The 13,510-nt window shown below is 40.0% G+C and overlaps 1 protein-coding gene across 10 annotated transcripts in view; it reads left to right on the forward strand.

Moving 5' to 3' along the window:
• Positions 1–13,510, forward strand: part of DGKG (diacylglycerol kinase gamma) — a 298,101-nt gene that overhangs the window by 24,021 nt on the left and 260,570 nt on the right. For 8 of the 10 annotated variants that reach the window (XM_056819855.1, XM_056819854.1, XM_056819858.1 and 5 more), the window contains exons 5-6: positions 3,208–3,399; positions 9,998–10,156. In XM_056819855.1, coding sequence (XP_056675833.1) covers positions 3,208–3,399; positions 9,998–10,156 — 351 coding nt within the window. The remainder of the gene's footprint in view (positions 1–3,207; positions 3,400–9,997; positions 10,157–13,510) is intronic. The other 2 variants (XM_056819857.1, XM_056819860.1) reach the window with 1 other exon arrangement.

Raw genomic sequence — 13,510 nt, forward strand, 5'->3', positions numbered from 1 at the left:
ACCCCTTGTTCCCGTACCAGAGGCCAATGGAAGATGACTCTAGCCATATCTTCCTCTTACTGTGGCACAAAGCCCTGACATAGCATTTCTCAAAAAGAAAACATGGACTTCAACTGCATCTTTCTTTAAAATACCTTCTGTCTTAGAATTGATGCTAAGTATTGGTTCCAAGGCAGAAGAGCAGTAAGTGTTGGGCACTCAGGGTTCAATGACTTGCCCAGTGTCATACAAGTAGGAAATATCTGAGGTCAAATTTGAACCCAGGACCTCCTATCTCTAGACCTGGCTCTCAATCTGATGGGAGCTCAGACCCCTAAGTAAGACATCAGATGGCATCAGACAGATTTATGGGGAACAAACCCCCATCCAGGTACCTGCACATATCAGGGGCTAGGATTTATCAAAGACAACTGGCTCCCTCCAATGAACAGCCAATGGAGAAATTACCTTGTTTCCTCTATGTGTAGAGCTACTCAGGGGCACCTGACTATCTCCTCAAGCCCAGCCTAGGGGAAGGGGCAGAGGGACCTTGATTTTTCTCTATAAAATCCTATCCCCCCACTACTCCCAGAGCTCTACTTCAACCAGCTCAGGCTACATCTCGCTGCTAACCCCAATAAAAGCTTTGCCTAAGATGAACAGAGAGCTTGAGTGACAAATTCTTTTGAATTGAATTGAACTGAGTCCTAAGCAAAACAAACCTACTGAGTCACCTAGCTGTCCCTGTGCCACATATCTTTCACTGGAGGTAAGAAAGCCTTCTCCTCACACAGGAGACAAGCCAGTGTGGACAGAGCACATAGAGGCAAAAATAGGGCTGGAGAGGTCAAATGGAGGGGAGAGAAGGATCACTGAGTAGCCTGGGCCTTTCCTGGCAAAGGAAGTTCTATCAGGCAATCAACAAGTGGAGTGAGTATACAGAGCACTGAAGGGGATTAAGAGAAGGTAGAAACACAGCCCCTGCCTTTGAGGGCAAGACAAGGGCAACATTAGCCCAAAGGGCAAAGATGTATAAGCCCTGACCCAAAGCAAACCAATCCATCCTGACATGTCCACTGGGAATAAGTTTTTGCCAATGTGGAAAAGAGAAAGGATGGATCCATAGGAAGGTTAGTGTGGGAATTGATTGAGTTCACTTTGACTTCTCAATTGGCTTCTTCCTTGCCAACCTCCTCAAGACACTGAAAGACACAAGTTGGTAGCAGTAAGGGATGCAGATTTCATTCAAAGACCTTTTTTTAAAAAATCATCTAGTAGAGAACAGTGCCCAAGATTCAAGAGTCTCTGTCTATGTAAAAGAGATCACCTCCCCTGTAGGAAGTAAGGGGCTGCGGAAGATGTCCTTGAAATATAGATACAGGTAAAGGGCATCCCAAAAATCTTAGTGACGTTTTAAATATTTAAACGTAATTAAGGTTATTAAAGTTTAAACTTGCATTAAGAAACCATACATAGAGAAGGAAAGAGAGAGAGAGAAGAGGAGAACAGGAAAGACAGAGATAGACAGAGATAGAGAGAAAGGAGAGAGCGAAGAGAAGGAAAATGAAGGAAGGAGAAGGTAGAGAGATAAATGTGCATGTTATGTAATAAATTATCCTAAATCTGACATCTTAATTCAAATCAATAGTGCCTGATAATTGTTTCTTTCGGGGGATTGGACCCCTGACTTCTCTGCTGTTGATGGTTCCCAAGTGAAGAGACCACTCCAGTTGATACAGATCCATACCTGTTCTGCAGCTTACAGACTTAAGGAGTTGCCTGGACATTGAGGCATTAAATGAATTCCCAGTGTCACAGAGCTTGGATGTGTCAAAAGTAGGACCTGAACTCATTTCTTCTTTCCTCTGATGTCAGTTCCCTATGTGCTTGGCCACACTATCTCCCTACATCAATTTGTTCTTGTTCAGTTAGTCTGATTCTTCATGACCACATTTGGGGTTTTCTTGGCAAAGACACTGGAATGGTTTACCTTCTCCTTCTCCAGCTCATTTTGCAGATGAGGAAATGGAGGCAAATGGAATGAAGTGATTTGCTCAAGGGTCCCAGAGCTAGTAAGTATCTGAAGCCAGATTTGAACTCGGGAAGATTTCTTCCTGACTCCAGGTCCAGCCCTTTATGCCCTTTCGCACCACCCAGGTGCCCTGTATGAATACACCAATAGGAAATAGCTAATTCATTTTGCTCCACCAACTGGATGGGAGGTGAGGAGAGAGGACTCCTTTAGAGCCACTTACCTTGATTATCATCTGATCCTAGAGCATTTCACCTCCTCGTGTGTGTGTCTTCTTCTAATCCAAATTGGGGAAATATGTGCCATAATTAATAACATACTGACTGACTTTAGAGTTAAGAAGACCTGACTTCCAGTCTTCTGCTCTGACACATACTGACTGTGTGACCCTGGAAAAGTTATTTAACCTCTGATGCTGTCTTAGTGCAGACAATTCTATAAGAATGCTGATTGCAGAACAAAAGCAGACCTGTATTAGTGAAGGCAGTTTCCTCACCTGAGTTCCCTAAAACAATGAAATCATAGGACTAGGACTCCCATTCAGCATTATAGATATAAATACAGAAATTAATATCTATGTAAATATCAAAATATATTATATAGATTTATATATAAACAAAGCTATTGGTATAGGTATAGATATAGAGATGTATTGCCTATTTAACAATGGATTTTCCAAAAATGTATAACATTTTAATCTGACTTATTATATTTTCTCCATTACCTTTAGGTCTAGACAATCAACAAAACAATAAATCAAACCCTAATTTTTATCTTTTGTTGATTTTCCAAGGTATAAATTCTTAAACTGAAACTTTCACAATCGGTTCACAAAAGTCAATATGAGCCGGCTCCAGCACACTATTGAGTGTAGGTATAGATAAAGAAAAAGAGGTAGGCATAAGTAGATAGATAGATAGATAGATAGATAGATAGATAGATAGATAGATAGATAGATAGATCCATGATTCATACATAAAAATGTATCTATGGATGTTTGTATGATAGGTGGGCCATTAGCTCCCTTGGGCTAGTTCTTTGAGGAAAAGGGGTACATCTGATTTATTATGTACTTTTTCCCAGAGTCTAGCATGGTACCCTGCACGAAACAGGAATTTGATAAATATTTCATGATTTCTTAGAGATACTTGGAAAATCATTGGAGAATAACTGATTCTTCTCCTTCCCTCATGCAGATGTCAGTAGGAAGCCACAGCATGGGGAATCCAACACACTTGTTACCAGTTCTCTACGTGATCTAAATGTTCCTGAAGAAAGCGGGCAGACCACTTCCTTGATTTCCAGGTCCAAGAACAAGAGCAAAATGTTTCATGCCCCAGCCAAAAGTGTCTCTTTTGCTGGCTCAACTATCATTCATAAGACTCTGAGTGAGTATAGGTGGTTGTTATTATTGTTGTGGTCTCATCTCTTTACAGTCTGGTTATTGGTCCATTTGGAGATTCTTTTTTTTTTTTTAAACCCTCACCTTCCATCTTGGAGTCAATACTGTGTATTGGCTCCAAGGCAGAAGAGTGGTAAGGGCTAGGCAATGGGGGTCAAGTGACTTGCCCAGGATCACACAGCTAGGAAGTGGCTGAGGCCAGATTTGAACCTAGGACCTCCCGTCTCTAGGACTGGCTCTTAATCCACTGAGCTACCCAGATGCCCCCGCCATTTGGAGATTCTAAAGAAGATGGCTGAACCAAAATTGGAAGGGAAGCAACAAATTGGGAAAAAATCTTTATGACAAAAACCTCTGACAGAGATCTAATTACTCAAATATATAAGGAGCTAAATCAGTTGTACAAAATATCAAGCCATCCCCCAATTGATAAATGGGCAAGGAACATGAATAGGCAATTTTCAGATAAAGAAATAAAAACAATAAGCACATGAAAAAGTTTTCTACATCTCTTATAATTAGAGAAATGAAAATCAAAACTCTGAGGTACCACCTCATACCTAGCAGATTGGCTTATATGACAACAGTGGGAAGTAATAAATATTGGAGATGTGGCAAAATTGGGACACTAATACATTGCTGGTGGAATTGTGAATTGATCCAACCATTCTGGAAGGCAATTTGGAACTTTGCCCAAAGGGTTTTAAAAGACTACCTGCCCTTTGATCCAGCCATACCACTACTGGGCTTATAGCCCAAAGAGATCATAAGGAAAAAGACTTGTACAAAAATATTTATAGCCTCGCTCTTTGTGGTGGCAAAAAAATTGGAAAATGAGAGGATGCCCTTTGATTGGGGAATGGCTGAACAAATTGTATATGTTGGTGATAGAATACTATTGTGCTCAAAGGAATAATGAACTGAAGGAAGGCTGAAAACTCACTGTCATCTGAAAGCTTACCTGTAGGTAACAGGCAAGGACATGAGACAACGAGAGGACATGTGATGCAGTGGTAAAACCATTTGATTTGGAGCCAGAGAACTTGTTTTTAAATCCTGCAGAGACTACTTACTTACCTAGGTGACTTTGGGCAAATCATCTCCCCATCATGGGCTTCAGTATTCTCATTTGTAAAATGAAATGATTGGATTCGATGGTCTCTGAGTCCCTTTAAGTTCTGAATCTATGACCCAATCACCTTCCTCAGGGACAAAATGCAGTGGAGACCAAGGAAGCACTTTATTTTTTTTAATTGTCTTTCCATGGTTACATGATTCTTGTTGTCTCCCTCCCTTCCTCCCTCCCTCCTCCCAGAATTCGCAAGCAATCTCACTGGGTAATATATATATATATTATCCCTCAAATCCTATTTCTATATTATTCATTTTTGCAATAGAGTAATCTTTTAAAACCAAAACCCTAAATCATATGCCCATATAAACAAGTGATGTATTTTCTTGTGGATTTCTACTTCCACAGTTCTTTCTCCAGATGTGAGAAAGCATTCATAAGTCCCTCAATGTTGTCCTGGATCATTGCATTGATTTTGGTAGCAAAGTCAATCACATTTGATTGTCCCACAATGTTTTAGTTACTGTATATAATGTTCTCCTGGTTCTGCTTATTTCACACATCAGTTCATGTAGATCTTTCCAGTTCATATAGAAATGAAGCAGTTCATCATTCCTCATAGCACTTTAGTATTCCATCACCATCATCTACCATAATTTGTTTGGCCATTCCCCAATTAAGGGACACCCCCCATTTTCCAATTTTTTAATACCACAAAGAGCATGGCTATGAATATTTTTGTACAAGCCTTTTTCCTTATTATCTCTTTGGAATACAAACCCAGCATTTGGTGTGTCTGGATCAAAAAGACAGGCAGTCTTTTAGCACCATTTGGGCATAGTTCCAAATTGCCCTCCAGAATGGCTGGATCAATTCACAACTCCACCAGCAACAGTTACATATTGTTTTGATGATGACTGCTTTTAGTACAGTTTAAGATCTGGTACTGCTAGGCCCCCATCCTTCCCATTTTTTTTTCATTAGTTCCCTTGATATTCTTGATCTTTTGTTCTTCCAGATGAATTTTGTTATTATTTTGTTCTAATTCACTTAAATAATTTTTTGGTAGTTTGATAGATATGGCACTGAACAAATTAATTTGGGTAGGGTTGTCATTTTAATTATATTAGCTCATCCTACCCATGAGCAATTATCATTTTTCCAATTGTTTAGATCGTTTTATTTGTGTGGAAAGTGTTTTGTAGTTGTGTCCATAAAATTACTGTATTTGTCCAGACAGATAGATTCCCAAATATTTTATGTTGTCTAGACTGATGTTAAGTGGAGTTTTTATTTCTAACTCTTGCTGATGCTTTTTGTTGGAAATATATAGAAATGTTGATGATTTATGTAGGTTTATTTTATATCCTGAAACTTGCTAAAGTTATTATTTCCACTATGTTTTAGTTGATTTTCTAGGATTCTCTAAGCATACCATCATATCATCTGCAAAGAGTGATAGTTTAGTTTCAAGGGGGGCACTTTTTAATATTATCCTTTATAAATGCTCATGCAAGGAAGAACTAGACTGGACCTTCAAGATGGACACTCTGGAGACCATTCCAAAGAGGATGGCCAAGATGGTGAGGGGCCATAAACCAAAAGAAGATTCAATGGAGGGAGAGTCAAAAAAAGAGATCTCTCAGGGAGGAGAGGATAACTGTATTCAAGTATCTCAAGGATTATCATGTTAGTAAGTCTCAGAGCTCCCCCAGAGAGAAACGATGAGTAGAAATTACAGGAGCAGATAAAGGCTTGAGATCAGAGAAAAACTTCCCTAATGAGTGGAACTGTCCAAAAGGGGAATAGCAATTCTCTGAAGGCGGAGCTTCAACCTTTAGGCAAAGGCTGAATAATCACTTATTTATTGGGGAGGATGAGAGGATCATTTTTTAGTATTAAAATTATTTTAATTACTAATTTTGATTCAGTTTAATATAATATGAATAATGAAATTTAAAAATAATTTTAAAGTCCTTAGCATAATATCATATCATATAATACTAATATTATATGATATCATATAATTCCCATATCAAGTACTCTGGCCATCATTATTATTATTAGGATTATAATCCTGTCTTTGCTATTTTTAAACTAGATGATCTTGGGCAAATCACTTAGCTTCTCACTGTTAATGGCAAGTCTCTAAAATTATTTGTCACAAAGAAGGTACCACCCAGCATTGACAGAGAGGGTTTCTTCATCCACTTGTTCCTCATACCTTTGAAATCACAGGTCCAGTCCCTTATATTTTGTATATATTTGGGTGAACATGGTGTCTCCCTGTATAGAATTTAAGCTTCATAAGGGCAGGGACTGGTTTATTTTTTTAGCTTTGTATCCCCAGCACCTAACATGACAGCTGAAAGTAGAAGGTACTTTAAAAATGTTTGTTGACTCACTCATTGGCAGAATGTTAAATGACTTGAGATCTGGATTTGTATCATTCTTTGTATTTGTATCCTTAATGCCTAGTAGTGTGCCTGGCACCTAGTAGGCACGTAACACATACTTGATAATTAAGAGGAAGAACAATTTATATTCTCTAAACTGCCCGTGGGGGAGAAGCAAGAACCCCAAAGAATAGGCAGGGATTGGTGATAGTCATCAAGTCTTGAGGTATACCCTTAGAGAGAAAAGTAAGGGAAGTCTCAGGTAGACAAAGTCTGGGGCTTGAGTGTGAATCTTGGCCCCTTTCCTTCTTGGCCTGATTTCTTTCCAGAATGTGTTCCAGATATGAGTGGGAGAAGGATGATCTAGTACAGTGATGAAAGTTAGCAGATGAATTGTTTCTGCTTAGAGAGCTGTGATAACAGCCCAGAAGAGGAGAGATTTCTCTATGAGAGAGCCGATTCATGATTGGCTATGTTTTTCTTGCCTACAGGCAGTGAATTTTCCTGTGTCCCCTTGGTAAAGAGGTTCTGACTCCCATTGTCCTAGGAACCATGGGGAACCCCACTACGTAGTCACCAGAAACAGTAGGGGTACTATATCTTGTCACCTTTGTGTCTTTACATATGGATCCTTTTTGCTCCTGGGCCAGCTTCTATGGATGTCTTAATTAAATGGCACCAGGTCAACAGAAACTAGAATAATGGTCCAGGTTGTCCCCCCAAGAGGCAGAGCCTGTACCAGCAAGAGCCAGTTAAGTTCTGGGAAAAGATTCCAGGCTGGTCCATCTGTTTCAAGTCTTGACTTTCCTTTATTGTCCATCTGGGAAGCCTATATTTGAAAGGTGACTGGCATTTGTTATGACTTGTCTGAGCTGTATCTGATCAGTGGCCAGACTTGAGGCTCATTGAACTTTAAATCCATTTAATTTCCTCATTTCATTTTTGTCATGCATGCAGGGGAACACTCGGATATTCCCTGTATGTCATAAAGGGTAGGATATTCATTTAATTCAGACCTTGACCTCTGTGTTCAGGGCAGGATCCTGTCCTTACAGCTGAAGGGATTTCTCTTCACTCTTGTCTTAGAGTTGAAGGGCTAAAAGAAATAATGGGGGAAGAGGGAATCTCCCACCTCCATGCCTTTGCATCTCTATACCTGGACTGGTTTGCTTCCTCACTTGCCATACCTATCTCCCTTTTCAAGACTCAGCTCAAGTGCCACTTCCTAGAAGAGATTCATCAGTTTCTAACCCCTCCAAATAACCTTGTATCTGCTTTGTTTATATTTTGTATGTATTTACTTGAGTTTGTCATTTCCCCCCAGTAAGCTCTACAGTGCAAGGAGTTTCTCTTTTTTTAATATAATTTTATAGATATCATTTGTTTTTATATCACATACTTTCCCAATGTGTCTTCTTCTTGTGCCCTACCTCCTGCCAATCTCCAAAAGCCATCACTTTTATGAAAGAGGAAAAAGGGAACAAATCAGCAAAAAATAATCCACAAATCAAAAGTCTTAGATAGTATAAAGTAATTATAATATTTATAATATAATAACTAAAATAATACATCACATATAACATTCTACATTCATAGTTGCTCACTTCTACAAAGAAGGGAAGGAAGTGCCTTCTCATACTTATTCTTTTGAGGTCTTTCTCAAGCTTTATCATTTTGTAGCAACCAGGGCTAATTGTTTTAGCATTATTCTTGGGGGTAGCTGGGTGGCTCAGTGGACTAAGAGTCAGGCCTGGAGATGGGAGGTCCTGGGTTCAAATCTGGCCTCAGACACTTGCTGGCTGTGTGACCCTGGGTATGTCACTTAACCCCCATTGCCTAGCCCTTACTACTCTTCTGCCTTGGAACCAAAACACAGTATTGATTCTTAGACAGCTTAGGGTTAAAAAAATCATTATTCTTTCCATTTATATTGCTATAATCACTGTGCACCTTCTAATGATTTTGTTATCTTCCTTCTGCATTAGTTCATAAAAGTCTTCCCATGCTTCTCTACCATGGTCATATTCACTGTTTGTTATGGTACCTAATAGTCCAGCTAAGTGACTCAGTGCATGAGACTTGAAGGCAGGAAGACCTGAGTTCAAATTTTGCCCCAGTCACTTACTAGCTGTGTGATCCCAGCAAGTCACTTAACCCTGTTTGCCTCAGACTTCTCATCTATAAGATGAGCAGGAGAAAGAAATGGCCAACCACTACAGCATCTCCACCAAGAAAATTCCAAATGGGGTAATGAAGCGTTGACATACCTAAATAAATGAACAATGACAATGTTTAGCCAATGGATGGATACTTACTTTGTTTCTAGTTCTTTGCTACTATAAAATGTTACCATAAATATTTTAGTGTAGATGGACTTTTTTTTTTTTGGTTTTGACCTCTTTGGGAAGAGCATGAATATTTTGTTCCATTTATTTATACAATTCCAAAGTGTTTTCAAGAAAAGCTGGACCAATTTTTAGTTCCATTGAGAGCACATTAGAGTTTTTATCTTCCCATAACTTCTCTAAGATGGATTATTCCTGTCTTTGAGCAGATACTATTTTGTATTTATCTTTCGATTTCAAGAACTTAATGGTATCTGGTACATAAAAGAAAAGGTGTTTAACAAATACTCGTGGGACAGTTGATTGATCTCTGGAGAGAGAATACACATAGTTGGGAAAGTGATCATCTTAGAAGTATTGCAATGCAATGCCAATGATTTTGATGGAAAAGACAATACAAGGAAGCAGAACACTCCTTGTCCTCATAGAGCTTATATTCTAATGAGGGGGAGGGGGAGGACAATACAAAAAGAGGAAATGGAAAGGTTGAAGGGAGGGAGGGAGGCAGAAGCTCACCTATCAGTCTAGGTGGATCCAGGGGTGGAATAGAAATGGGGATGAAGATGAAGATGATGGCCATCCTGAAGGCAGCATAGTTTGAGATAGCCAAGAAGTCCTCTGAATAAAATCTTTTATTCTATTTGTGTGATGATGGGATTTCAGGTGTATTGGGGGCGGGGAAGGGCAGTTAGTGGTAGCCAATGGAATAGTTGCAAAGAAGACTCAACCTCACCATATTTAAGGAGCTGTGTCATGATTTACCTCTTGCAGTTCTAAATAACTTAGAGGAAATCGGAACTCCGACTCTTACGGAAAACAGCTTACTTCCTCAGTCATCTTTAGACATCGCCTCTCAGTTCATTTACCTGAAAGACATCATCTGTTACCTATCACTTCTGGAAAGGGGTAGGGCTGAGGACAAGCTGGAGTGTAAGTATTGGAATGCAAGGCAACCAAGTTTCTTCTCATGTCCTTTATTCTCCCTGCCTATTCCCAGCAGGGTCCAATGACCCAGAAAGCCTCTGGGTATTTTCCTGGTCATCTGTGATGGGAAATTGTGTTCCTTGCCCTTCTCTGTGGACCAGTAGAGGGCCACAGTGGCCTGCTATGTTCCCAGATAGTCTGTGATCATGAGAAATTACCCAGACTGCCCTGTCATAGTCCTTACTTCTGTTCCTGAACCTAAGCTCAGTGAGATCCCAGGGCTAACTCCATAGCCCAAAGATGCACTTGATTAACAGGTCTGGGAAGAACACTTGAAATCTGGGTACAAAAGCTGCATCATCTTGACTCATAACTTGCCCAGGATGGAAGGGACCTCCAAAAGTTGTCTTGTCTTCCCTGATAACTGCTAGTGGGATTCATAGGTTGGCCATTGAGGCTAAAGACTATTCCACAAACTCCTCTCCATCAACTCTCATCACAGAACAAGGTTCTGAGTGACAGAACAAATCATAATATCTAACCCTAATCATAACCATCATGTTACAATCATATCTGATTTCTTTGGACCTCTCAGAAAAAAATAGCCTATTTGAGATCATTTAGTATGTGTGAGTGTGTGTGTGTGTGTGTGTGTGAGAGAGAGAGAGAGAGAGAGAGAGAGAGAGAGAGAGAGAGAGAGAGAGAGAGAGAGAGATGGAGAGAGAGAGAGAAAGAGAGAGAGAGAGAGAGAGAGAGAGAGAGAGATGGAGAGAGAGAGAGAAAGAGAGAGAGAGAGAGAGAGAGAGAGAGAGAGAGAGAGAGAGAGAGAGAGAGAGAGAAAGAGAGAGAGAGAAAGAGATGGGGGGAAGTTGGGGAGAGAAAGAGAGAAATGGGGGTGGAAGAGGGAGAGGGGGAGATGGGGGAAGTAAGAGGGGGAGGGAGAAAGGGAGGGAGGAAGTGGAGAAGAGAGAGGGAGAGATGGGAGAAGAAAGAGGGAGAGGGGGAGTTGGGGAAGTGAAATGGGGAGGGAGAAAGTGGGGAAGAGAGAGAGGGAGAGATAGGAGAAGAAAGAGGGAGAGGGGGAGATGGGGAAGTGAGAGGGGGAAGGAGGAATTGGGGAAGAGAGAGAGAAATGGGGAGAAAGAGGGAGAGAGGGAAGAAGTGGGAAGAGAGAAGGGTGAGAGAGAGAGATGAGGGAGAAAGAGGGAGGGGGAGATGGGGGAAGTGAGAGGGGGAGGAAGAGAGGGAGGGAAGAAGTGGGGAAGAGAGAAAAAGAGAGAGATCCTTAGAATGGACCAAGAAATATGCCATGTGGTGCTACCTTAAAGTCAGAACAGCCTCCATTATCACTGGAATAAACTTTAAATTACTGTTCCCTTTTTGATTCTCTTATCCATTTGCTCCCTATTAGACTTTATCTTTTTAAGTTTTGTTTTCCTCCCTCCATTCACACACATGCTCATCTGAGAAGGCTAAGTTGTTCCAGCTCTAGACAGTAACTGCTTTTAAGAGAACAAGTGCCCAAGATTCAGATTAAAAAAAAAAAGAAAAAAAAAGACCGGGTATCATGGGGCCAAAATCTTCCCTCTGAATTGGTGATGAGACTAAAAGGATTCCTCACTGCTCTAACTGATACTGAAGAAAAACCAACTGAAGGGGAGGGAGATGGTTGCCCAGTGTCAGATCAAAGAAAATAACTTTACAGTAGCAGCATCCATCTTGTTTAAGCCTTTCATTGTTAGAGATTTGAGGTTTCATGATCTACTTTATGTTTGTAAGAGACGTGACTAGAGAACTGCTACTGAATTTATAGCATCACAGAACAGGAAACAGGATGTATTTTCGTGAAGAGTCAGAGCTGCTCTTGTTCCACAGAGAAGGGAACCTGGAACAGCCCTTGTATTCCAAAAGAGGGTCATTTTCAAAGAAATTTTGTCAGGAGGCTTCGCACTGTTAGTTAATGTATCTTCCAAAACCCGGTTTGATATAGCACTGAATAAATGATGCAACTTGTCAAAGGACAATTGATCATCTAATAGCTTGGCTAGTAAATGATTTAATTTTCTTCAATAAAATTGCATAAACCTATATATATATGTATACACACAAATGTATAATGTACAATTATATATATATTATATATAAATAATGAATACATGTAAATATATTATACATAAATATTCCATTATAATGTAGGATAATATATTCTATATACCTATATTTGTTATATATATATATATATATATATATATATAGCTTTGTGACGTCTAGTAGTAGTGGTTACGACTTTGGTGTACAAAAACAGTGGAGGGAGACAGTGATGTTCGGAGGAAAGAATCCAAGGCCATGCAGTGGGGAAACGATCTGGCTTTTCCTTCTGGTTCCTGTCACTCCTGTGATAACTGTTCTGACTTCCACAAGTCAGGGAGCAACTTTGAAAATCGAGGAAATTGGAGATTTCACCAAAAATATTTGCATGGAGAGTCAAGAAAAAGAACCTAAAAGGAGTCACAGTTTCCGTATGTCTCCATTCTGGGTAATGCTGCGGTCAGCCAGCTAACTTTACCAATAGCAGAAGAGGGCTGGTCAATGTCAGGCCTTGCCAAGGATAATCAGAGGGGGTTTGGGGATCCAGACAAGCTCAAAGGCTTAGAGCCCTGACCCAATAAGAGGCTGCCAGTAAGGCGTAGCATGAGACTTTTGTTATGGTATGTTCCTCTCAAACCAGGAAAGGCTTCAAGACTAACTCAAAACAAAGGAAAATCAGAGGCTTTCTCCTGGCATCAAGGAGTTACCAGGAGAGCCCCGGAATAGTCTGTCAGTCGCCCATTGGCTTTACCACATGACTGGCCCATATTCTCTTTCTATCAGACATTTTTTAATGACAATTTTACTTCTATTCTTTGAAGTTGCTCATTGATCCTCCCAATGTTCCAGCAACTATGAATACAAAGACAAAAATGAAATCATCCCAGCCCTCAAGGAACTCACCCACTATCACTTTTGCATTCCACTTTATAAATTCTCAAAATTCTCAAAAATGATCATCTATTAATGGGATCATAGGAATCTAGGGACAATCTAGCCCAACCCCTTCCATTTACAAGTGAGAAAACTAAGGACCATAAAGGGAAGTGACTTGTATAAGGTCACCCAGGTAGTAAGGGACAAAGTTCTTATAAAAAACTAGAAAAATGCAAGTTTTCTGACTTCAAAACCCAGTATTTTCCCCCACTTAACTTTTTCAGCATTTTCTAGGAAAACTGCCTCTGCCTAAATTATCTCATAGATTTTCCCTGTGTCATTTCCACCCTTATCTTCATTCTTGACAGCTCTCCTAATAAGTAACATTTAAAAACA

This window comes from Monodelphis domestica, chromosome 2, assembly GCF_027887165.1.
Source record: "Monodelphis domestica isolate mMonDom1 chromosome 2, mMonDom1.pri, whole genome shotgun sequence".
NCBI classification, from domain to species: domain Eukaryota; kingdom Metazoa; phylum Chordata; class Mammalia; order Didelphimorphia; family Didelphidae; genus Monodelphis; species Monodelphis domestica.